Here is a 26,009-nt window from a genome sequence, read left to right as displayed (position 1 = left end):
TTTTTTAAGTAGCTAGGTTAGGTTTTGGTTGCTTTATTCATTTCAGTTCATGAACCTTTTTTTTTTTCCAAAGGCACTACAACAAAGATAGCAAGGACTTCTTTTTAGAAACCACTTTGATCCAGACAGTCCTTGAACTCAGCCCTGAACTTGATACAAGCATAGAAATGTATTATATCACAGATGTAAACATATTAGACAAGGACTGAACTCAGGAGTGGGGGAAGTGTTGGACAAACACAGATAGTGAGAGGGGAAATGCAATAGTAACTGTTTGATAAAGATTCATGTTTGGTAACAAAAGTTCTCCAATTCCAGTCAAGAAGCCAACATTTATTTTTCCCTTGATGTTTTCCCTTTCAATCCAGGTCTGTCCCTCTCAATCCAGGTCTTTCCCTCATTCTGTACAGTGTATATTGGATCAGACTTCATCTGTGGTTAAATCCAGAACAAGGAACCAGCCTTGTTTAAAGAGATTATATTAAAAGGAAGAGGCTTTATGAATCGTTAGAAGGTCAGGAGAAGTTTCAAAGCAGGGATGAGTTTCACATTATCAGAGACTACAGGGCAGACAGACACAGCGGGACAGTTAGTGATGAGGAGATTGAGTCGCTGCCTGCAGCGTTATCTATTCAGGCACTGCATAATAACACGCGCCTAAAACCGGGTTTTAAAAAGAAAACCTACTCGTACAAACAGACCCAACACGTGATGTCAAATATGGCTGTGGTACGGAGTAGTTAGCAGGATAACAATCATGTCTCTATTGCATTTTATAAAGACTTTTTGGCTCTGTTTCCTACATTGAACAGACTAACGGACGACCACTAAAAAACGTATCATTCTGCATCTCTTGACAACAAACACGCCTGCTAAGGGACACGAAGGTGCAACGTCTGCATTTAACTTTGGGTCTGTGTGTAAAGGTGGAGTAAGTCTGCCAAACACATACATCAATCTCATTATAGGACCAAGGTGCAATTACGCTTTCTCACATATTCAGCAAGAACGTGTGAAACTACTGTAGTAGGCTGAGACTGACATACATCAAATACTGAAACAATAAAAGGAAACTGATGTATGAGGCCATTTGTTCTCTTAGGCTGTCGTACACAGTTTGGACACACATCTTTAAAAAGGGCATCAGAAAAGGCCAAACCTGAAAACTGTCATCATAAAACTAACACAAACTTTGTCTTGTTTGTCTCACAATAAAATGTGATTGCAGTGTTTTTCTTTTTCAGTACACGCGTCTAGTTGTGTGCAGTTCCATTTTAGAAATGTAATCATTACTTCTGCCAGCAGGAGGCACTAAGGATATGAGTTCAAGTCCTAACGGGGCAAAGAGAAATATTTTCAGTTTTGAAATGACATCTACGGAGGTGTGTGTGGACCTCTGCAGTCTGACTGTTGAACTAGTGACCAACCTGAGTTTGAAGACTTCAGTCACACAAAAAGACTGACATAAAAGTGTCATTCAGTCGTTCAAATCACCAGATTTAATACAAATCGTCTTCACTCTATCAGTGATTCATGGTTAAAGAAAATATTGCTCAGAAATGTATCAATAGTTAGCCCTCAAGAAATGTTTTTGACTGCCAGATAATGTCGTCTGGCATTCTGTGTCCATGAAACCCTTTAACCTCGGGGTGAACAGGTTAATACTCTGGTCTGGACTTTGAAATGTGACCAGAAATCCTGATGACAAAAAGTGCTCGTCTGTGAAAATGTTGTTGGAGCTGAAGGTGAAAATGAATATTCTGCGGACCATCCCTTGGCTTCACTTCCTCCCTCTCTATGAATCCTACTTGCTCTCTCCTCCTCCTCCTCCTCCCCTTCAGTCTCCTCTTTGCTCTCTTGCTCTCTGCATTAGTGTGGCAACGGGACAAGGACCTCCACGTAGTTAAGAGGGAAGAATCCGGACAGGCCGTTTAGCATTCCCTCGTACCAGTTCTCGTCGATCTGATTGGTCAGGGTAATGATGTCGCCCTCGCGGAAGCCCAGCTCTCCCTCGTTTTCTGGCTCAAAGTCGTACAGCGCCTTACAGCTTGGCTGCTCTGGGGCTGACAAGACACAAACAAGAGGAGGAAGAGTGAGGAACTTGGGGCAGAAAAAGAGGGAAACTTGTGGATGCTTTTAGACATGATGAAGGGCAAAGCAAGCTGTCACACTGCACACCGTATTAAACATTTAGAGAGGGTTACAACTTCAACACAATGCTGCAAAAAAGCTCAAGATTGCTGACAAGTTTAAAAATACCCACAAAATTCCATGACTTCAGGGTCCTGTATGTGAGTAGGGATGTTGGGATTAACCGGTTTCACTATTAACCGCGCTTGAAAGTGTCACAGTTACAAACTGCTGTTATTGGCTAGAAAATGTATTTTGATAAACTGGATTAAAGATAAACTGCCAACCGTTACGCTGTGGTACCAAGAGTTATTTAGGGTCCTTCCTCACGAAAGGATCAGTGCGGTTCTGAGGGGTAATGAGAGGCACTTTATTGACTCAACTTCTGATAAGGGGACAAAATGACATAAAATGGCCGAACCTGCAAAGAGCTGATCAATAAGCATCCTCCTTTTTCTTTTTCTTATCGAGTCTCTAATGTCGGTAAAGCTTAGCTAGCTTTGCCTTTTGTTATCAGGTATTATATCTGCTTGTACTTGGTATGTGAAAACGTATTATAATGGCAATATGCGTGACATCAACCTGTGGGGGGAGTGCTCTGGCGGCTGGGTTTTCCTTGTTTGGAATATATAGTATGATATGGTGGCAGTATGTTATTTTGTTTTATTAATTTATGTATTTTATTCTTTTTTTTTCTCTCTCTCTCTCTCTCTCTCTCTCTCTCTTCGTCCTTCTCTTCTCTTTCTAATGTAAATGTCTTTATATAATCCACTCTTAATATTTTATTTTAAATGTGTAATGTTGTTTAAAGGCAAGATGGATGACTGGATTTCATTCTCTTCTGTTTGTGGAAAAACAAAAAACATTAAAACTCTGTTTAAAAAAAAAAGAAAGTGTCACAGTTAATCTAATCATGAAGGCTCCGCTACACTGAGTTCTCTATTGTCTCTGTCAAAAAGGAGCCGGCTCTTTATGTTCGGCGCAACTTGCACATGAAAAATGAGTGACACCTTTGTGGAGTTTCTCCGTCATTTAAAAGTATGAGGCAGCGTCCTCCACCCATTTCCGTACCGCCCCAGTCCCCGTCAGAGTCAGATGTGTTTTCATGAAGAACACTGTTTTCATTTTTAACTGCTACATTACAACAAAAGGGGACAAAATAAACATTCAGCGGAGTGCGTCTCTTTTATTCTCTACAGACGAGGTCGTCCTGATGACACCTGTGTCCAAAAATAAAACACAACACGCTGATCTCTGAGTGCGCGTTCAACCTGTGGAGGGATCAATGATACGAGCCAGCTGTCACTGTCTGTGTCTGCTGACAGAGACTTCAGACTGAAATTTATTTCAAACACTGATGGTGTTAGTTATAAAGTTATACATAGTTTTACAGAGCAACACCTGACTCCGTGATCTACTGTCTTGTTTTCGTTTTACGTCTTCAATCCATATTCAGCATGTTATCAAAAAGCCCAGACACGCAGCAGTATTGTACAGAATTACATATTGATCATATAAGAATAAAAATACAATAATTTGCTATTACCCAAATATTGACTGAGGCAGAGACACAGAGGTGAGAGGTCATAATAACCTGACATGCTTCAGTCAGGTCATGTAAACAGCTTGTCATATTAATAACTGATTCAGAATTGTGAATGGTATTGAAATCGACAAATGTCTATGATGAATAAAATCACAAATCTTTCCAACTGGAATAGACTATTTTTTTATATATATTTTTTTTAAAGTTATATTTTTTGGCCTTTATTTATAGGACAGCTGAAGACAGACAGGAAATGTGGAGGAGTAGAGAGTGGGGGAAGACATGCAGGAAATGGTCGACCGGCTGTGAATCGAACTGGCGCCCCCTGCTACGAGGACTGTAGCCTCTGTATGTGGGGCGCTTAGACTGCTAGGCCACCAGCGCCCCTTAAATTGACTATTATGTTAAAATCTGATGATTCATCATTCTGTAAAATGAGAGAACAGTTTAGCTGAACATCAAGCTTCCCTTTGTCTTTATGAGTATCAGACTAACATGTGAATAATGACACTTAAAATCGACTAGAATATGAAATTTGACATTCATCCAGGAAGTAGCAGACAGTAAACTTTAAAATAAATAATTCCCACTTTAGACAGTTTCATGACAAACTGGTACATCAGAATACTCTAGAACACAAATAACGTGTTTGTCACTCTAAATGTTCTGAGGAAGGACCCTCAAAACCTGTTGGTGAATTAAACGCATAATAATAGGGATTATCGTGAAACTGGGATTATTTCTCTCACAATAATCGTACCACCAAAATCTTTAATCGTTGCATCCCTATATGTGAGTTCTCCTCCATTTCTTTGCCTGTTTCCTCATCTATCCTTTTCTGTGACCTCACACAGATCAGCAGCAGAGAGCAGGGCTTCACACACAGACAAACTAGGCTTTTTAGTCCCCAAACAATTTTCTCATTGTGTCAAGTTTACCCACAGACTGCAGGGCAGGCCGGAGATGAGGAAGGCTTTGGTCACTCATTCTGTGTTTTTACTCCATACTGTCTTGGCTTACAGGAGCAGGATCACCTATTCTAACACTTATTTGAATAGCACAAAATCTGAAGCAACTTCATGAGAATTACAAGCTGACACTTTCTTTTAGCTTATCTTTACAGTCAATATTTGCTCAACAGGATTAAGGACTCCCTTGAAAGAAGTCTGCAGAGCACTGGGACAAGCTAACACATACTAATAATGCTTATTAGCTTATTAGCTATTATTTGTTGTTTTGCTAAGCTAATCCGATGCTTATTTTGTTGGGATATGTTATGTTTTTTTGTCCTAATCGATTCTGCAAAAACAAGTAGTAATCTACGGTGGCTAGGAAGTGCAAGGCAAATTTACAAAGGATGAAACACTTTTAGAAAGTTGAAGGCAAATTAAAATTTTGGAAAACATTTTTACGTTTTCTAAAAAAGCTGAAATTAGCAACACTAACCAAGGCCAAAAATAATTTACAGTTAAGAAAACAAATGTACAAAACACTTTTACAAGCGCTGGACTCCAGCAGCAACAGCTACTATTACTACTACTACTCGTCTCAACACTATCATCTCTCTCTCTATTCTCCTCTATCCCTCTTTCTAACCTCAACTCGGTTGAAGCAGATGGCTGTCTAACACAAGTTTTGTTCTGCTCAAGGTTTCTGCCTGTTAAAAGAAGTTTTTCCTCACCGCTGTAACTAGCTAAATACTGCGAGGTGCAATGCCCATGGTGGATTAAGATGAGATAAGGCTGGATCATATCCTGTCTTGGAGGTGGGTCGTTGTTAATAATTGAACATAGAGTGGCCTAGACTTGCTATGTTGTAAAAGTGTCTTGAGATAATATTTTTCTTGATTTGGCGCTATACAAATTAAGACTGATTGATTGATTGAAGTGGTGAGACAATAGTGGACTAATGACTGATATTTTAAATTTACACATCAGATCAAGTATTATGAGGTTGTCTACTATTAGTCTGAACTAATATGATTTGGTGGAGATTTGTTCATTATCTCTGATTGAAAATATCCAGAATCATCACTATTTTTTTCAACTTTCTTTAGACTTTTATTTTAAAAGCACACACCAGAACGACCTGTGATTGACAGGACAGTCCGTTTCTCTCTGCTAAAAAGAAATTGCTCGCTCGATTACTTCCGGATCACTTTAGATATTCGGTAGATTCCTTTTCCTCCGTCAGAATCTGATGCTTGTAAAACTGTTTCTGATTTTGTACATTTATTTTCTTAAATATAAATTATTTTTGGCCTTGGTAAAAGTATTCTGCTAATGTAATTTTGTTTCACAAAATGTACAAATGTTTTCAAAAATCTAAATTTGCATTGCACTTCCCAGCCACTGTAGTAATCAATACTATAAGTAATAAGTAAACATTATTACCACCCTTTACACTGACATGGAAACAGCTGCTCATAACAGCAATGATATAAAGTCATTGCTTTGACCACCTGAAGCATGCAAGTAGCTTTTTGGCCGCTAACTGATCCACTGGTTGTATTTCGGCCAACTGATTGCTAACTGTGTCTGTCTGATGTTGAATGAGCAATCAAAATCTTCTTTTCTAAAAACAGAGAGTTGAGGACAAAGATACGGGAATGAAAGCAGAGAGAGAATCAAAGCAGTGAAGTTGGTGTTGGACAGCCGAACAATGAGCTGGAATTTGCTATAAATCTGTGTAAAACAAAGAGAGACAACAGATTCCAGTGATTACGCTGTAACTTTAGGTAAACACACGATTAATCAGTGTCATTTCAAGAAAGCTAGTTCCTATTTCATATGTGCAACATGGAGCTTGCTACTTCTGAGTCATGACAGTTTGATTCTCTATGGCTTCCAACTTTACGGCCCCAATTGTTTACACAGGAGCCAGTAAACAGAAATGATGTTCCCTGTAAAGTAGAACATGGAGGCGGCATCACAAGGGAAAATAACCCTGACGCAGGGCCGAGACTGATTCAAATGTTAAATCAATAATTTAGCTAAGAGCTATGCTGTTGTTTTCCTTGAAACAATAGCTCCTTATTTAATTTTGTTGTTGTTGTTGTGGTTGTTAATTCCCCCAATAGATCCTCATTATAAAACAAACTGATGAATACTGTTTAAGTCATTCAGGCCTTCACAACACTACACTTCGTAACAATTGGTAATAAAAGAAAGGAGAATGTCAACATGACTTTACAACATTAAAACAAATAAAAGGTTAATAAATTACTTTATTACCTGGCTTTCTTACTGATCTTCCAATTGTGTAATATGCTTGATTCTGATAGGTCATTGACAACCCCTTAACAACGGTTGTTAACTTTCACTAATGTGAGCAACACCTGAGGCAAACTGATCACACGTCATGTCAAATCAATCAGCGGTAAAGTGTTCTGACACATTTTGCTTCTGCTTGTTGACACCATATAAAGGTGAGGTGCAACTGTTAGTTTCCATTCGCATCAAAACAATGTGGCTAAAACGCTTCATGCTGATAGTTACATCTTGGATCCTGTCTAGCATTCCTAGCAACGAGCAGAGCAGGTGAGAGCAACTTTGGGTTACCAATCGCCACAAAGAAATTTAAATCATGAGTGGTGATGATAGCAGCAGGGTAAAAAGTTGAATTTTGCCTTTTTTAATTTTTTAAAAGGCGTGTGAAACGCAGAGCTCCGAGAAGGAGAGCTGAATGAGGACAGTTTCATGTTAAATCGACCGCAACAGAGGGATAAGAATCCATCACCATGGAACGCTAACCGCTGTGGAATCACTGGAACTATTTTTCAATCAATTTAAATATTTAAAAAATATCTTGTAATCAAGGATTTTTGCCAGCGTGTTTGTATTTGAAGTTAGTAACCGGGTAATAAGCCCTTACGGCAGGGGCGTCAAACTCATTTCAGTTCAGGGGCCACATACAGCCCAATTTGATCTGAAGTGTGCCGGACCAGTAAAATCATAACATAATAACCTATAAATAATGAAAACTCTGAATGTTTCCCTTTGTTTTAGTGCAAAAAAAGTAAAAGTACATTCTGAAAATGTTCACATTTCATTAACTATATTTTTACATAAACAGCTGTTGTATTTTTTTCATAGTGGGGCCGAATATTTTACTCTTTAAGCACTGAAACCTGTTGCGAACACACCGAGCACACAGGTTTCCCATTCACCTGACACACAGTGTAATGTTTACTGCAAAAGAACAGAGATTATAATAATGAAGAAGGTAAAGTTGACTATTATGGACCCCTCAGCTCCAGCATGAACAGTTTGCTTGCTGGACAGTGTTGTATGCAGGGGTGTAGTGCTACTGCTAGTGTTAGTAGTTAGTGGATCATCTTATAGTGCTCAAAAAAGTCTTTACGAATCCCAACCGGATTATGCAAACAGCAAGTCATCTATTTTCTCACTTTGAGAAAAAAAGTCAGTGAAAATAAGAGCCATTGCGGTGCGCTCCGTTAGCACTATGATTTTATTCGACCCCTCAAGGATCAATTTGAAATTGTAGTTACTTTTATTGAAAAATTGCAGTTAAAGTCTTCTCTGTCATTTTTTCACTTTGCAAAATCGTTCTGTGGGCCTGATTGGAACCTCTGGCGGGCCAGTTTTGGCCCACGGGCCACATGTTTGATTCTATTTCCAATAACTACCTGCTTACCATACATTATCTCTTACTTAATTTCTGCATTAAAAAACCCAGTTTTAAATTATATTTAGAGTCATTTTAAAAGACATACCATTTTTAATCAAGTATTTTGTAACAAAGATTGTAGTCTGGAAGTTTCTGTCCTTGTAAAATAGAGATGTTGATTGTTCTTTGAAGATGTGTGGAATGACCATGTGTTTAAACCATCTGGACTGAACCAGTAGCTTCAGAGGTGTTAAGATATCTAATGAGTAAAGCTGCACGACAAAATGTTGGTTACAAACAAAACCATGCTGTTACACTGTACATGCAACATAAGCTACGAGTAATGTAAGAAACCTGTGTGAGCACACGGCAGCATTCACACACCACAGTAAAATGTCACTTTGAAAAGCGGCCCACACAGTCTGTGACTCACACAATCTTGGTTTTCGAAAGGACAATCTGGCCGAGGGAAAAGACGGCTCTGATGATGACGTCAGAGGAGAGAGAGGGACAAGGTCAGTTGGAGAAAGGCCGGCCAGATGACAGGGCAGGACGCACACTTGCTCACACATTCACACACTCACTCTAACATGCGGAAACAGACGTCCATTTTCTCATGGCCAAACAGAATCTGCCACCATTAACAGAGCACAGAAAAAGATTTGTCTGACATGTTTTCTGCTCAGTGGTACTGATTAGCTGCAGGTCTTGAGCAATCATGTTGGCACTTTAGAGAGTTTGTTTGAAGGGATCTTTGCTTCTTGGCTTAGTGAGTCTTATGAGTGTGTAGAGACAGCTGGGTGTCTTGTTGTTGTTGGAATCTGTTCTGTAGCAGCTCTTCTCCACATATTTTATGCTGCCCTCTTGTGTGGCTTTGACAGTGATGTAATTGTAAGAAAGAATTCCAAACGCCACAGAGAGTGTTTGTTTTGCCTGTTCTACTTCCTCATTTTGACACCGTTAGTGAGTGGAAATTTATTTTAAGAGCTTGGGGGTAAGGTACAAAACCGTTGACCAGATATCAGACTGTTAACGGATACTCAATACTCCCTTGAGCTGTTTCTTACCTGAGTTGCGTGACGGTGGCATGGCCATCGAGGTTGGGTAACTGCCATTTGAATGGTTGTCATCTCCAAAGTCATAGATAGGTTTGGGTTTAGGTGTGTATTCGCGTCTTGGTCGATTCTGGGCCTCGTTCATCCTTTTCAAAGAAATAAAGCAATAAAGTTTTATATTTCTAAACCTCCACACTGATTAAAAAAGTGATGTATCATGATCCTACAACTAAACTAGAATCAGCAGAGCAGCTCAAAACAGAGAGCTGCACACTGTATGTTGGTGTTTGTGTGTGAGGGCTTTCATGCTGCACCTGTCTCGGAGTTTATCAGAAAGCTCTTCCAGCACCTGTACAGCCTGTCTGTGGTACTGCAGCTGGGACTCCACCAGAGAGGAGAGCTGGCTCACCTGCTCTATCTACAAAGAGACAAATAAAAACACAACTTAATACAACCCATGTACTAGACAGTCAGCGTAACTTTTACTTAAAAAGCTGAGTTTGATAAACAAATGCATATTCCACAAAATAAAGAAGAATTAATGGATGCCTTGGTCTTGCAAATATTTGATGACAAGATCCTACAACATTGTCCTTATCTGAAGCATGTAGATATTTTGTCAGTATCATTGTGTGCACCATGTTTAAAAAGGAAACGATTTGGACAGGATCTCTCACGCTCAAATTTACCAATAACTAGTATCCGTACAGTCATCGTGAACAAAATGAAATAAAGCTGACACAAAGGAACTTACAGGAAATATGAAACACACATACTTCCTCTACATAGCACCGTTCATAATCACATCATCAGCCCTCCACATATTAACCCCCCCCCCCCCCCCCCCCCCCCCCCCTCTAGACTGCTGAGTTTTAACATATCCATACACACTAATTATGGTAATGCTAAATGTCCTCACACTCAGTCCTTGTCTGTAAGCCATATTTTGTTTTTAACAGAGGAAACATTTGTTCTAATTACTGAACCCAAATAGTGATTAAATGTTATCTAACTGTTAAACTGTGTCTATTTTAAGACCTGTTTATCTTTTATTAGAGTGTTATTGTGATAGCTGGGTGTGTCTCATTACTCTTTAAAGGGTAACTATTGGAACTGTTTGTTCTATGGGTGTGTGTTTGAAAGTAGGACACAGTAGTGGCAATACATGTGCACAAACACAAACAGGCTGAAAGTGAGCGCCCTGACTGATGTGAGATTTGTAAGTTGGATTCCGATTAAGGTAAAAACAGTCAGCTGTTACTGTGTTAACGATATAGTGGCTTTTTAGAATGAGCTTAACTTTTCTAAGTAGACTGTGCTTGGATTTTTCACTTTTGTAAACATATAAAAAGATTTCTCCTGCATCCTCTGAGTCGCTGCCGGGGACGTCCTGCTGCTGTGGATGCTCCAGACTCCAGCAGATGCAGACGTGCTGGACTCCAGCAGCAACAGCTACTACTACTACTACTATCCGGCTCATCACTATCATCTCTCTCTCTCTTATTCTCCTTTATCCCTCTTTCCAACCCCAACTCATCGTAGCAGATGTCTGTCTAACATGAGTCTGGTTCTGCTCGAGGTTTCTGCCTGTTAAAGGAAGTTTTTCCTCGCCACTGTAACTAAGTACTGCGAGGTGCAATGCTCAAGATGATGATGAGATAAGATCAAGTCCTGTCAGTAAGAGGGGACTGGATCTTATCCTGTCTTAATGTTGGGTCTTTGTTAATAATTTAACATAGAGTACGGTCTAGACCTGCTAAGTTTGTAAAAACGTCTTGAGATAACGTTTGTTGTGATTTGGCACTATACAAACTAAGATTGATTGATTATATGTTCTTTCACAACCTTTTTTTCATTATTATGTCAGAGATGTGTTTCCTCTATTGGAATGTCATACTTGGTAAAGGACCTCTAAAACAGAATTTTTTGGGCTTTAAACTGTGTTCAAAGCAGGTTATACAACAAATACTGTCATGCTGCTGCATTAAACCAGCATCTGAAATTTGGTTTATATCTGAAGACAGGGGTGGCAGGGGGCAGAGGGCAGGGAAAGCCTTCCCTTTAGGATGCAATAACCTCCTAAACTCTAACTCTACACACTGAGTACAGCTAAACTGGTCCTTACATCAGTCTCCAGCAGGTTGTACATGCTCGTCTCAGCCACTTCCTTTGACTCATGAAACTTCTCCAGGGCCTGTCGAACCTCCTCGTCTGGGATCTTGCCCTGACGCTTTTTCTTGTAATCGTAGTCCAAGCGGCGGCCTTCCAGCTTTTTCAGATGGTGCTGAGGTAGTGATAGCCAAGGTGAACAGAGGAGAGAGTTAAGGAATAACTACTACCTTGCACTGAATGAAATCAGAAGATTTGAAGAATTGATGTCAGGCAGTTTTACTGATGGGTGTTATGCTGTAGCCGCGTACCTGTATCTCTCTAAGGTCCTTGTCACACAGCCCTTGCAATGGATCAATGAAGTTCTGTTTGACATCAATATCTAGAGAGTCTTTGACTTCTGCCATTCTCCTCATGGCTTCTCCTACATCTACTAATGCTCCACCTACGACACAGAGACAGAGATTTATAGCTTAGTGACACTGGTAAATGTATAGTGCAGCACTACAGAGTCAGATCACATTCAGTATCTTAAGTATCTAAAAACACCCTCCACACACAGACACTAATAGAGATACATTACTTCAAATAGTTTTTAAAAAGTCTCATAAGTGACTCAAACAGTTGGGTTCAATTCATCAACAAGTATTTTCAGCATACAACAGAAAACCTCAAAAGCACAACCATTCACACCCAAAAACCCATAATAACAAACCTCCACATTCCTTCTCCAGGAGTTTACTATGCAAAAATACCCCAACACACACAAACACACAAACATTTCTTACCAAAGTTAGTGTCCTCTCCGAGTTCCCGTCCATACTTGCCCATACACTCTCCCAGCAGCCCCTCGGCCTGAGGGTAGCCTGGGTTCTTCACCTGACCACGAATCTTGGACATGGTGTTCAACATGGACAGTTTGGCCCGCGATGCTGAGAGAGTAGAAACTGGTTTCATCCGAGTGTTCGGTGAAATTAGTTCATAAATACATCAAAACAGGGCTTTTTCTTACCTGGGTTGGGCTGAAGGTACTCTGATGTTTTAGAGATTACCTCCACTACGGCTTTACTGGTCACATCTACTTTCTAAAAATCATAGCAAACACATGGACGTCACAAGTGTACAGACACGCCACTATATTCACACAAGTATGTCACATTTAAGAAATGTGTCTTGGGACTCCATGCTTTACAGTGCTCTCAGCTTTTTCAATGACTTGTTGAGTTTTACATGTGCATTATGGGTAATAAGCAATATGTTGTTTGTGTTTTCTGATGGTATGTGCTTCTCTGTTTACATGTAAATTGTTTGTTTTTGTTTTTATTCAATAATGCCATTTTGGAGGCGGACAAATGTGCAGCACTGGAGTCAAAGGCACATTTTCCTAGGTAGACGATCAAGTGAATGGTATGGTATTTAAGGTTGATCATAGCATAGCATAGCATAGCATAGAATGTCATATACCTTTCTTTTAAAAAAAATCTTATTGCACTGTATCTAATCCTTTAGTGTGATCTGGTTTAGAATACTGTCATGTCATGTCATACTGTATCATATTGTATGGTATCTTTTGCTATTGTATTGTATCAAATCGTGTCATGGGGAATTGCATGGTACTGCCTTGCATCATATCATATGACAATGTAATGTGTGGTATGGTATTGGAGGAGATGGTAATAGCTGGCGAGGGGGGGGTGCACGTTTTTTTTAACCAATTAAATGCATGCTTGTTTGTACAGGAAGTTCTTACACATATTTATTTATTTTTTTTACCATTTTTCATATCCGTTGATATCTATAACTATTGGGATAAATATTAAATTATTATTTCATATGGATTTAAAGGGAGATTTTTGGTCCTGAGTAAAAGTTGAAGGAACCAGACAGATTGTTAGCTTGTATCTGGAATTTAGTACTCAGATAAGCTTCTTGAATTCCTCATTTTTGACAGTGCTAAGAAAAGAAGGTGTCTTGTGTAAAATGAGATTTTTGTGAAGTTTTAGTTTGTAGAGTGTAACTTTTCTCAGGTTGAGATAATCTACATAATCTGTTTTAAATTTACAAAAAATAAATATCAAATTGTATACTATGTATCAGTTTAGTAGAGTATTGTTTTGAGTAGTGCACCCCCCTTGGGATAAGTAGGAGTTACAGGTGGAGTGATATATTTTTTCCCACGGTGCATTGAAAGCATCACAGTTATTCAGTGTTCAGTTATACTACGGTCACTGTGGACATTAAATGTGTTCGAAATGCACAGCAGAAGTTGTCTTCTCGTCTTCCTGTACCCACATCAAGAAAGTATATTAAATTAAGTGTACTAAGTAAGAATGTCACCCTTACAGGTGGTTGGGGGTGTAATTACAGGTTTAAGTATATCAAATATTTATTGAACACTTGTTATATTTATATTGAGAAAAATTATATAACGATAATTATCGTTACTGCATCTACCTGCAGCAGATGACAAACAAATGCTATTGTGAATGTTTAGTCCATAATATGCCAAAAAAAGGAGACAATTGTGAAACCTTTTTAAAGCATGATGCAACGTTGCTTGTTTTGTTTCAAAGACATTTAACTCAGTATCATTTTAGACGACTATGAAACAAAGAAAATAAAGTTTTAATGTTGAAAAACATGACTTTTGGCTTTTTGGCTAACCATTAACATGGCAGCTAATTTTCAAACAGTGTCTAATTGAAGGAACCAAACCTTATCATTTAAGGTTGTGTAAAATGTCAGCAGCCTAATGATATTGACTTTTTGATCTCCTCCACACAGCTTTTAACTATTCTATCAACAGAGGATGAGGTAATGCTTTAAACGAGGTGTGAACATTAACAGCAGAAGACTCCCAGAGGGCGTTTGTGCATTGTGCACTGTGCTACACCAATAAGGCCTACACATTTGGCAAAAAGATGTTTCTTTTTTTAAGACCACTTAAAGACGCCTCTCTCTCTCACCCGTTCCAAGTCTCTGAAGTCATCGTCGAGTTTAGTTCCTTCAGCACCACCGACTTTCTCACTAACCATCTAGAGAGAGAAAGAGAAAGAGAAAGAGAGAGAGAGAAGAAAAAAAAGGCAGAGTGCAAATGAATTAATGCTGCTCATAAGGTTTTGATTTGAGTGGTGAGTCTTTACATTCTCACATGCCTGCTCTGCATAGTAAACACAATGAAGAACCTTTCTCTAAGAAAACGGACGTGTGGATTCTGATTTAGTTCAAATCCTAACTTTCACCTAATGCCTCAGGTGACATGATCATTGGAATGTAGAGTGATAGATAACAGGGGAGCGAAACAGCACTGACAGTGTTATGTAATCGCTCATGGTTACACTTAACAGGGTGAAAAAATGTTGAACAATCTAACTAAATGACTTTTACAACAATAAAGACGACCAGAAACAACTTCAGTAGATTAGAACATGTTGATTGAAAGCATGTGTGATTCTACGTAAGATCTCTCAGCATGTTTTTTAAGCCACACTAAAAAAAAAAAAAGTCCCAGAAAGGAAAAGAGATCAGTTCTCGTAAATTTACAGCAGAAAAAGTATTCTGGAACATCCTTTTTGGCTTATTAATTCAGTTGTGAGCAGAATTTGTGTTTTTTCAGAAGCAGACATTAAATTACTTTAACTGCCACGACTTCAAGATACTTAAAGTCTGAACCCAAGTGTCCGTGAATAACAAGGTTTTATGTCTTAGTGATTCCAACAGGAAGACTAGAAAACAGCTCACTTCTACCACCAGTAAAAGGTCACGCAACAGTCCTTTGATGCACAGTAACTTTGAGACCTATTATTCTGCAGAAACCGAGGCTAACCACAACAACCACTCTGTCTGTTTCTTTGTTTCAGGGCCATGATTCACCTGAAAATTACTCACAATTCTTTGGCAGTGATACAACTTGTGCAAAAGCAGGATGTAATGGATGTGTCTTTCCCTGGAGGTTGTAAGGGAAGTTTGTAACAGCACAGATTAATCTTTAATCTCTACGCAATGCTCTACAGTACACACAGAGCAAGCATTTCAAACTGTTACTGTTAGAGAGTTAATGCTAGAGACACTGCTGGAGAGTCCCTGAAAAGAAGGTGACATTTAAAAGTCAAATAAAGACCCATCTGTTCAGTCTTTTTGTAGGGTTTTTATAACTTATTGTAATTTATCATTCATATTTATTGTTATATTCTATTGTTTTTTTTTTTTTTTCAACTTTACTTTTTAACTCTTTTGTTGCTATTTGAGTGCTTTTATTTATATTCACCTTTTATCTTTGCTTATCTATGCTTTAACAAAAACAATTTTCAGAAGGGGGCCCAAATTCAACTGTAGGATCAGAACTGATATGAACATATGATATCTTAAAGCTACTGTTGGTAGGAAAGGTGTAAAAAACATTACTTTTTTCTGCTGGGTTTGGAGAAAAGGTCATAATGCCCATCAGTACTCATCAGTAAGTGGAGTAAAAGTGAGACTATTGGGAAATCTCTGCATTTTCCAATACCTTTGCATCAAGCAATGTTATTATTCCCCTCGTTCCCGTTATGACGGACCAATCATAGCTAATCTCCAATCCTCTGTCCTGATTTGTTAAACTGCAGCACCTACTACATCCTCTGATTGGTTATGAGTCCGGCACTATCATGACTGCGCACGCCGATCTGTGTTTGGGGGGCTAAGAGGAAATCTGGTTTGGAGGGGCAGTATTGACATTCGAAGTCTTTCTCTCTGAACAGATGTTTACTCTGTGACTACCAACAGCAGCTTTAATTGATCAGGGATCAGCATTTGAGCCGATTATCTCACCCGAATATTTCTTACATCAACTGTCACTGAGCACAATTTACGGCAAAGGCCTACACAGGACTTACTTGGTGCAACAAAGCAATCTGGGTTTGTCTAACTGTATACTCAATTAGAAAATAATTAACTGAGCATCCATGTGGGACTCCAGGCTAAAATGTACTGCACAATCACACGTGCACAGCCAGCCAGATAACGGCAGCAGCGACCGCTTTACAACAGCCTACGGTACCTCTCCAGTAGCATGTGGGTGGAAACATACGTATATCAAACACATGACAGTCTGTTACATAAGAATTAGCAACCCCATGGCTTAAATGTCAAGAGTTAAATGTCAGCGTGGACATACTTTACACTAGAAAGTGAAAAACGGTCCAACAGCCACTTTCAACATATTTAGCATGATTGTTTTTCATAAGTATGCAACATAGTAGTTTCGTGAGGTGGCAGCTGTAGAGCTACATTCAATACTACTAAATTGATATGAAATGTTAAAACTAAACATGCATCAGAATACACTAAGGCAACAGAGGAAAGGCTGCTTTGTCAAAGAAATTAACTCTGGACTAAAAGGAGGGATAAATATCAGGGGGGGGGGGGGGGGGGAGAGAGAGAGAGAGAGAGAGAGAGAGAAAGAGAGAGAGAGAAGAACAAAAAGATTACAGAGAAGTGAATTCATCAATTTTTTAAAACCAGCCAATCTCTTTGGGAGAGAATCATAGACTGTATAAATAGTGGACGTCGTATTCGTGACGTCACCCATCTGTTCCTGAGCGCTGTTTTGAAGCCAATCGACGGTGGCAGCCATATTGGAAATGCGGAACTCAACCAGGCATATTGTGATGTATAGAAGCGGATTTTGAGCCTCCTAGCCAACATCTATGTGTTCCCATCCGGGAGTCAGGTCAGTCATGTCCTATTTTGGGCAAAACTCGTAATCTTAATTTCTTCTGAACGGTCACGTTAGAAAAAAATTCACCCCCCGTACAGTGTGTGCCGATAAAGGAATTAGCTATGTAGAGCCATTTTTGAACCAGGCTGTAAACATGTTTATTAATGCTGCAAAGATCATCTTTTTTGAATTGGTGTCTATGTGGTTTCCAGTGTTTCTGCAGCCAGCCTCAAGTGGATTCTCGATGAATTGCAGTTTATAACACTTCCACATGGGCTTCATATTTTGAGACCGGAGGTTGCTGCTTGGTCGGCACACACAGGACAGGGTCAATTTTTTTTAGAACTGTGTATTTTTAAAGACATTAAACTTACGAGTTTTGACCAAAGAAGGGCATGGCTGACTTGATTGACGGGCATGAACTGTGTAGCTGTGCATAGCTGTAGCTTTACCTCACACTAGCTTGGATGAAGTTAGGTTGTGTTCAACATTTCCAATCTGGCTCCTGCTGACGATTGGCTTCAAAACAACGCTCAGGAATAGATGGGTGATGTCACGGATACTACGTTCGTTATATATCCAGTATGTGGGTGCTGCGCGCCAAAAAATCTGATCAGGATGGATGGACAAAAAAGCGGATTAGGACATCATTAGTTTTTGGACTAACTTTTTACAGATAGGCCAAATAATCCTTTAGCATGCTGTGATACTCTGAAATATATTATTGAACATAACAAATTATTTGTGTCCTAGATGTGGATTGTTTTCCTGAAGAAAATGTAGTGGACTGTGAAAGAGTAACAGATGTTTCACTCATTTACAACACAAATAAAATGAAAGACATTGGAGTAAATAAGTCTCTAAAGAACATGTACTTTTAATTCAGAGCTTTCAGAATGCAGATTTAGTAGGATCTTTCTCCTCAGCAGCAGCTCACAGATTCTGTCGCAGTGGGATCTTCAAGATGAACTGCAGATTCTTTGCAGTATGAGGAAAGCACATGACAGGGGGCCTTGGGGGAATCAGGTCACAAGTAAAGATACAGACTCAACTATGAGCCGATTCAGCATTTGACTCTTTGCCTCTGAGGAGTGACTGCAGTGTGCTGTATTACATTTTTGCTATCTTATCTTTTTCTGCAAGCTTGTCTGCCTCACTAGACTTTCTGGGAGGTGATTTGACTCTAACTCACTAAGACGACACACTTGAGATCTTAGTCTTATCAGATTTTGGAGGCAGGAAAGTCACTTGTTTGATTAATAAATTACATCAAGCTCTCGTGTCGGTGTATCATAACTGTTTACATGCACACAGGCTCAAAGAACTGGAGCCCAAAAACATCCACAAAAGGTTAGCATCTAGGAGTTTTGGTATAAACATGCAAAGAGCTACACTGAGGGATGAGTCAATACAAGGTATTCTTATCATCAGAATGACTGGGTATTAAAGCAACGGGTGGTTAGTTAAAAGCCAGTGCATTATAACAAAGCCTCAAGATCCTGATCTTGTTTGTCTTTGGATGACTGGAAGATTGTAAGGCCCTGAAAGTTGACTTATACAGAGGCCTTAACACCACAAATAGAGGCAGAGTAGAGAAAAGATACAGCCTAATATGGACTACTCTTGTGTACTAATGTGGCATGGGAAATGTAGCTAGAAAACATCCATATATGAAGAGAAAATTAACATTTTTTTTTTGGACTTCACTAGCCTACTAGCCACTAGGTACAACTATATAATTAATGGATGTAGTATCCGTGATGTCACCCACCTGTTTCTGAAGCGCTGTTTTGAAGCCAATCATCAACGGGAGCCATATTGGAAATGGTGTACTCAACCTAACATCTGTTGAGCTAGTGTGAGGTAAGGAGGCCTCTCATAATGGAAAACTTGTAATCTTAATATCTTCAGAATTGCTGCATTCTGAAAAAATTCACCCCCTGTACAGTGTGCCGATAGAGAAATGGGCTATCCTGACCACACTCGTCTTTGTACCAGGCTGTAAACGTGTTTATGTCTGCTGTAAAGATCGGCTTTTTGGAATATTTTGGGTACGGTACTTCTGGAGCCAGCCTCAAGCAGACACTCGAGAAACTGCAGTTTTTAAAACTTCCTCATCAGACGGAGGTTGCTGCTTGCAACAGACATGAAAAATAGGTCAGTGCAGGTCAAGATCAAAGCTAGGGATAAAAGAGCTCTTCCGCCACAGTAACTAGATGAACCACATCACAGGAGGAAATTCTGTGACTGTGATTGGACATGAAAAGTGAAGGTGGGACAGAGATTGGATGGCCATTTTTGGCAATACATCAGAAGCTTTCTGACATTCTCAGTACATCAATAGAGCTTGGCAGGTTTAATCAGAAATATTATCTAATAACAAAAAAACAATCATACATTTTTAAATGTGGTCTGTTAAATGCTTTTGTTCTATATTTCCATGTTGCTGCCAAGCGGCAAACTCCAGTCTCAAAACACAAAACCCATGTGGAAGTGTTATAAAATGCAGTTCAATGTGCGTCCACTTGAGGCTGGCTGCAGAAACACTGAAAACCCATAAATATACATGTTTACAGCCTGGTTAAAAAAAAGGCATAGGTCTGAATAGCTAATTTCTCTATCGCACACACTGTACGGGGATGATTTTTTTTCTAACCCGACAGTTCAGAAGATATTAAGATTACAAGTTTTTTGCCTCTTTACCTCACACTAGCTTGACAGTAGTTAGGTTGCATTCAGGATTTCCAATATGGCTCCCACCGACGATTGGCTTCAAAACAGCGCTTAAGAAACAAGCATCTAAATCAAAGCCAATTCAAGGGGTAAAATTATAATTTACTATATTGAAATTTTACAGCGGTCTGAAAACTACTCCTACAAGTGGTGGTTTATCATTAAGAAGTCAGTTTCGAACCTTTAATCTACTTTTGAATACATTGATACATAACTTAATATCTCCTGGTTAATTTGTTTCTTATCACCCAAAGTAATGAACATGCCACTCTACTTCTTCTGCAGTGCTATGTATAATGCATCAAGCAAGGTGCTGTGATGCCCAGTCATATACACGAAGGAAAACCCTCTGATGTAAGACTTTGTAACGTTAACTTTGTATTTCTGCTGTTACATAATTGTAGTTTGTAATTTAAAAAAAAAAGGAGAAGTTGAAATTGAACCGCCATCTGTCAGTGTCAGTGCAAGCCCAACAAACACAGCCGCTGCCAAGTGTGATACTTGCCAAGTGTGATACTTGCCAAGTGTGTTTGTTTTCAGAAAGTGATTGGTGGTTTGCTTGATTTTGTCATTTTAAATAACAAAGCAGTGGAAGTGCACACCTCTACTAAGATGCTTATTTGCACTCAACTAAAAATGGAGTGTAATTTGCATATCCTATAAACAATTGATATAAATAAATATATTTTATTTGATATTTTTTTATTTCCAGATATTTCTTGGACAACTCTGCAACTAAAAGTCAACTTCCTGATATTATCCCTTCTTTAAATGAGTCTGACATTTCACGTGTTTAAGTTAAGAGTTAATCTACATAGAAAAACAAACAACAGGGATGGTTACACTGCAAAAGAGAAAACTAAGGATGTGTGAGCTACAGGGAACAAATTTCTTTTCCACAGCCAACTTCCTGCATGCCTCCAGTGTAGAAAATCTGAGCTATGTTGAGAGTTATTTACTCGCATTGAGTTTTGGCAAGAAAAGCTGCTGCATTGCAGTGAAATAAAGGGAAAACACGCTCTATTCCCACCTCTCCTCTGCATCCCTCCTTTGGTCTCTTTCTAATGCTCTCAACTTATTCTGCTGCAAACACCTTGATTATTCATTTGCATAAGCAACTAAACTGTCCTAAAATGACAACTGTGTTCTTTATCTTCACAACTAACCCTCCAGGGATCTGAGCGTGTTCCTGACAGGAAGCTGGGCCAGAAACCAAATGTCTTTCCTGCTTAGATCAGCAGGGGTAGGAAGAAAAAGAGACTCCAAAAAAATCTTTTTAAGCGTCCCCGCCCATGGCTAAGCGAGCTGGCACAAATTAAAAACATTCATGTAGCGGTTTAGTCATAGAAAGAAACACAGTCTTATATGTATTCATGCACAATATCTGTGTTTCTAACTCAACTGGTTGTTTGTGTATTCTTTACGTCAGTATTGCTACTTAACAAAGACTCCTAAGAACAGCTGGAAACAGGTAACTGGGTCTTCACTTCAAAGAAATACAAGTGAAACAAAGATCAGCTATCACTGCCTCAGATAGGAAAAGATCTGTGAATAGCACCACAGACTTCATAAAGACTTGCTCTCATGGTTTATTGCACAACTTTTTCTAGGATTGTTTTAGTTTTGAATCCTGAGTCCCTCGGAGAGTCCCTCTAGCAAACAGGGATAGTGTTATATTTACCACAGGATGAAGACTTGCTGAATCTGACTTGGTGCAGTGTTCAGTAAGAAGCACAAAATGTGAACTTAGGCAAAAGACGCAGGGACTTTGCTGCGACCTGGGGTCCCTTTACAGACTACAGTGAAGGTTCCCCCTTACATTAAGTGCCCTGCTCATTAAGCAGTATTTGCCCTTTTGTTATTTTGTGTGTGTACAGTCCTATCACATTTAAAAGTAGACACAGAATGGTAGTAGGAAGACCCTGGACTTTCTTCTTGTTAGTTTGTTGTTGTTGTTTTTAATGTATTTGTTTATTTTCTGTCTTTTTTTTAGCCTCAGGGAAGGGGGTGGGGAGTTGATACGTGTATTTGTATTGTTTTTGTATTGTACTGTGGTTGTTTGTATGTTGTCTGTTTAAAATATGAAAAGCAGAAAATAAAGTACCTAAAAAAAGAAAAGAAAAGTGAACTTACTATAAACAGTTAGCATAATAACGTTACTTAGCATTAGCTGAAGTTAGTTGATCCAAACATGCTTGTAAACTTTAACGTTAAACTAGCTTTAAAATAACACACACATGCAACTGAAAGCCATAGTTGTTTCGAAGTGTTTCTATCATTATCCAGCTTCTGTCACCACATTAAACCTTATTATTAACATTAGCCAACTAAGCTAACCGATCATGCTAGGCTAGCAGCTACATGACAGTTGTTAGCTAGGAGAGAAAAAGTTTCACAAACCTGGCTGGCTTTGTAAAACTGCTTCTTGAAGCCCGCTACAGACATCTTCAACCCCGTCCGTCTTCTACTTCCAGCAAAGGTGTAAATAGGTCACGATATAACTTAAAGTTAGCAGTATAGTGAGTTAGTAAAGGGGCCAGAGCAGAAATGTTTAGGAGGAATCATAGGACTGCTCAGCCGTCACTCCAAGTCGGGACACGCCAACTGACCACGTCCACCACGTCAAGGAGGGAGATTCTTCTCTCTGTCCGAGCAGATAACTCAGCGAAAATACACAAAATCTACTAACAACATCAATATGACCCACAGAATATAACACGCGAGGAAACTAGGGCACAGTTATTCGCTGAAGAGGGCACCAAATCAGCACCATCCACTTTGAAGAAATCAGTTTCCTGAGTTTCCATAGTCAACGTAGGAGGAGGGTTGTATGAGTGCACACTGCTCTCTGCTGGAGGGGGCAGGTACATGCTGTCCCTGCAAGACTTTTACAGGGCCAGATGTTCCCTGTGTGTGAGGATTAGAAACACAGCTGGATCACCTTGCCAGAGTGCCCAAAGGCAAAACTGAGCATCTGCCTGCTGGTTCCCTAAATTAAGCTCCCTTCCCCCCATGCCCAGTACAGTTTTCCCTGTTTTGATGTAGGCTATTGTCCGTATTTTAACTTATTTCGTGTCTTTAAAAGATTCAAGATTCAAGATTCAAGATTCAAGAAAGCTTTATTGCCAAGTGAGCTCACACACACAAGGCATTTGACGTGGTGAATGGAACACTGGTACTTAAACCTTAGAGGTCTCTGCCTATTTTGACAGGTTTTGAGTAATTTAGCTTTTGCTTTTGTAAACAATATACATTTTTTTAACATGCCCATGCTTTGTATTCAGAACAATATCAGCTATATGATCTGACTTTTAGTTATTCATTTTGACCTACTGTTTCCACATACTGGGCAAAAAAACCCAAACAAAATCCAAAAATTCCGATTTGAAAACATTTCTAATTATTTCAATGAATAAAACAAACATGGCCAATGAAACAATTTAAAATTTGAAAATGTACAACTAGGTAGCAAATATGAATAAATTATGGTAAAATTGAGATTAAAGCAAACTATTGACAAATAATTACAGCATATAGCATGTGTTTTTTTAGGCGTTTTTTTCCCCTTCTATTTAGCAGCCACTCTTCAAAACAGACCACATTTAAAATTATACAGAGGGCTAGATCACATGATTTGTACTCCTATTGCTCCAAATAGTACAAAGGTAATATTTAGAAGGCAAAATTGAGATAAAATCAAACTATAAACAAACATTTACAACAAAAAGCATGTACCCCTATAGGCGTTTTTTTCCTTTTTAGCTACTATTCAAAACTGACCCAGTAAAAAAATATACAGAGAGCTATATTATGTGCTTAGCATTTCTAAAGTTCCAAACTGACTCCTCCTCCCATGCTCTCTCTGTAAAGACCTCCTTGCTGTATGGGCTGCAGAAGGTCCAGGCTGCTCATGATCCCTGTGCATACAAATGAAAATAACACATCTAAAAAGGTTAGACATTATTTAGGGTCTTCTCATGTGCACAAGATGGACAGCGAATCAGCTGATTGCAATACAAGACAGTATGTACACAACAAGACATTAAGGACACAACAAGACAGTTAGGACACAACAAGACAGTAAGGACACAACAAAACAGTAAAGGCAATACATATATAAACCTAAACACAAATCCAAAAGTTCTAAATAAAAATAAAATGACTATCTGTACAAAGAAAGGTATAGAAGTACTTTTAAGGACATGAAATAAGTTAACTTAGCCTAAGCCAGAGTGCACATTTAGTAGATGAATATAATAATAAAAACATGTTATGCCATAAATTACAATATTACACATGGTTATGATGTATTGCACTTGAAATCATAGTATTGCACATATATGTGCTCTGTCTTAAAAGCACTTCTATACCTTTCTTTGTACAGATAGTATTTTAATTCAGAATTTTGGTCACATAGGTCATGTAACTCTATTCTAATATAGGCAGCCTCCTGAGGATTAGGCCTGTAGACCAGGTAATGAACCCGAGCAAGCTTAAAGCTCATTTTATGACAGTTTATATTGCTTTTTATGGTTCATATCCTGAAACAAATTTTCAATTAAAACAGCAAAATCTACTCGACAAACAGCTAGCCTGGAGCTTCTGAGGGATTTTAAAGGTTTTTTTCAATTGCTTTAACACGATTTTGAAAACAGGGCCCATTTTGTCAGAACACTACACACACTTCACACAACCACACAACAGAACACCTCAGATCCTTTGCAAAATGGAACACTCTTGTAAAAACTTTACACTAGTTTATCAAAACCATATTTTGCTACCATATGAAACACACACATTTCATATTGCTGAATTCTGTTTGAACCAGCTACACACTGCTGCTGCTAACCTAAAACACTTTTAGCAATTCTACTTCTCAGTGATAAGAGTACTGTAAGTGAAGCACACTGAGAAAGTGCAAATATACAATAAATTCACCAAACACTACACAAGACCAATGCTGCAGAATGATGAAAATATCATTTATTTTTCTCTATATACCTAAATCAGTCAACATGTCAACATGTCAACATGGAGAATCACAACAAAACATGTCACAGTTTTCATGCTACTACAGTAGTGTTCATAAAACTGTAAGCTCAGCAAATATCAGACAAACATAAAATACTGTATCCAGTTGAAGACAGGTGAACACACCTGCTGCATTTTTGTAGTGCTTAAACCTGATTGTTGTGTCTACAATTAAGCAATCATGTGTTTGCGCACCTGATGGCTGTTTAACCAATTGGCTCATAGGTGTTGTCATTTGACAGTAAGTGCTTTGGAATTGAAGGAAGTGACATTATGATACACTTCTGTGTCTAATGTATACAAGTGTGTTTACTGTTTTGTAAATCACCATGTGTATTGTTTTAAAAGAAGTGTGAGGCTGACCTTGTGCTTACAGTGGTGCAGATCTGGGCTGATGTTTTGCTCCTTCAGTGTAAGGTTTTGATAATTGTGTAATACTTTTAATTTTAGTGTTTATTCAGTCGGAAAATTCCCCCCATGCTCAGTACAGTTTTTCCCTGTTTGGATGTATTGTCCATATTTTTTTCTACAATGGTTATGTAACTCTATTCTAATATAGGCAGCCTCATGAGGATTAGGCCTGTAGACCAGGTAATGAATCTGAGCAAACTTAAAGCTCATTTTATGACAGTTTATATTGCTTTTTATGGTTCATATCCTGAAACAAATTTCAATCAAACAGCAAAAATTACTATACAAACAGCAAGCCTGGAGCTTCTGATGGATTTTAACACAGGGCCCCTGGTCAGTAAAGTGCTGTTAAAGGTATAACTTTATTGCTATTGGCATCAATATTTTTTTTTAAAGAAAAGGCTACCTGTGTAGAAACACATGACAACTGTACTAATCTTAATGTCTTCATATATAAAGCACACAAACTTGTTGTTTTAAAAGTCATCTTTTTCTTTGGGTGTCAAATTTCCCTCAAACTGCAGATACGTTTTTCCCAATTATACTGGATGACATCTAACCAGATGGGAATTGTCATGGAATTCAACTAAACCAGCAAAGATCATATAAAGGTAACTACTTTTTTATAGGAATGTATTATTTATTTTGGAAAATGTATAAGAAACAA

At 38.7% G+C, this 26,009-nt stretch overlaps 1 protein-coding gene across 1 annotated transcript; it reads right to left on the bottom strand.

Annotated features, from left to right (window-relative positions):
• Positions 1-22,724, bottom strand: sh3gl1b (SH3-domain GRB2-like 1b). The gene is made up of 9 exons (XM_034709123.1): positions 22,301-22,724; positions 14,436-14,504; positions 12,482-12,554; positions 12,258-12,401; positions 11,781-11,914; positions 11,486-11,644; positions 9,675-9,778; positions 9,373-9,506; positions 1-2,063 (listed from the first exon to the last, which is right to left on the bottom strand). The coding sequence occupies exons 1-9, from the start codon at positions 22,343-22,345 to the stop codon at positions 1,870-1,872; spliced, it is 1,056 nt and encodes a 351-aa protein (XP_034565014.1). The 5' UTR covers positions 22,346-22,724; the 3' UTR covers positions 1-1,869.
• Between the last annotated feature and the right edge of the window lie 3,285 nt (positions 22,725-26,009).

The sequence above is a fragment of the Notolabrus celidotus genome, chromosome 2, assembly GCF_009762535.1.
Source record: "Notolabrus celidotus isolate fNotCel1 chromosome 2, fNotCel1.pri, whole genome shotgun sequence".
Taxonomy (NCBI): Eukaryota; Metazoa; Chordata; class Actinopteri; order Labriformes; family Labridae; genus Notolabrus; species Notolabrus celidotus.
The sequence above is the reverse complement of the archived record's forward strand: the minus strand, read 5'-3'. Positions and strand labels throughout refer to the sequence as shown.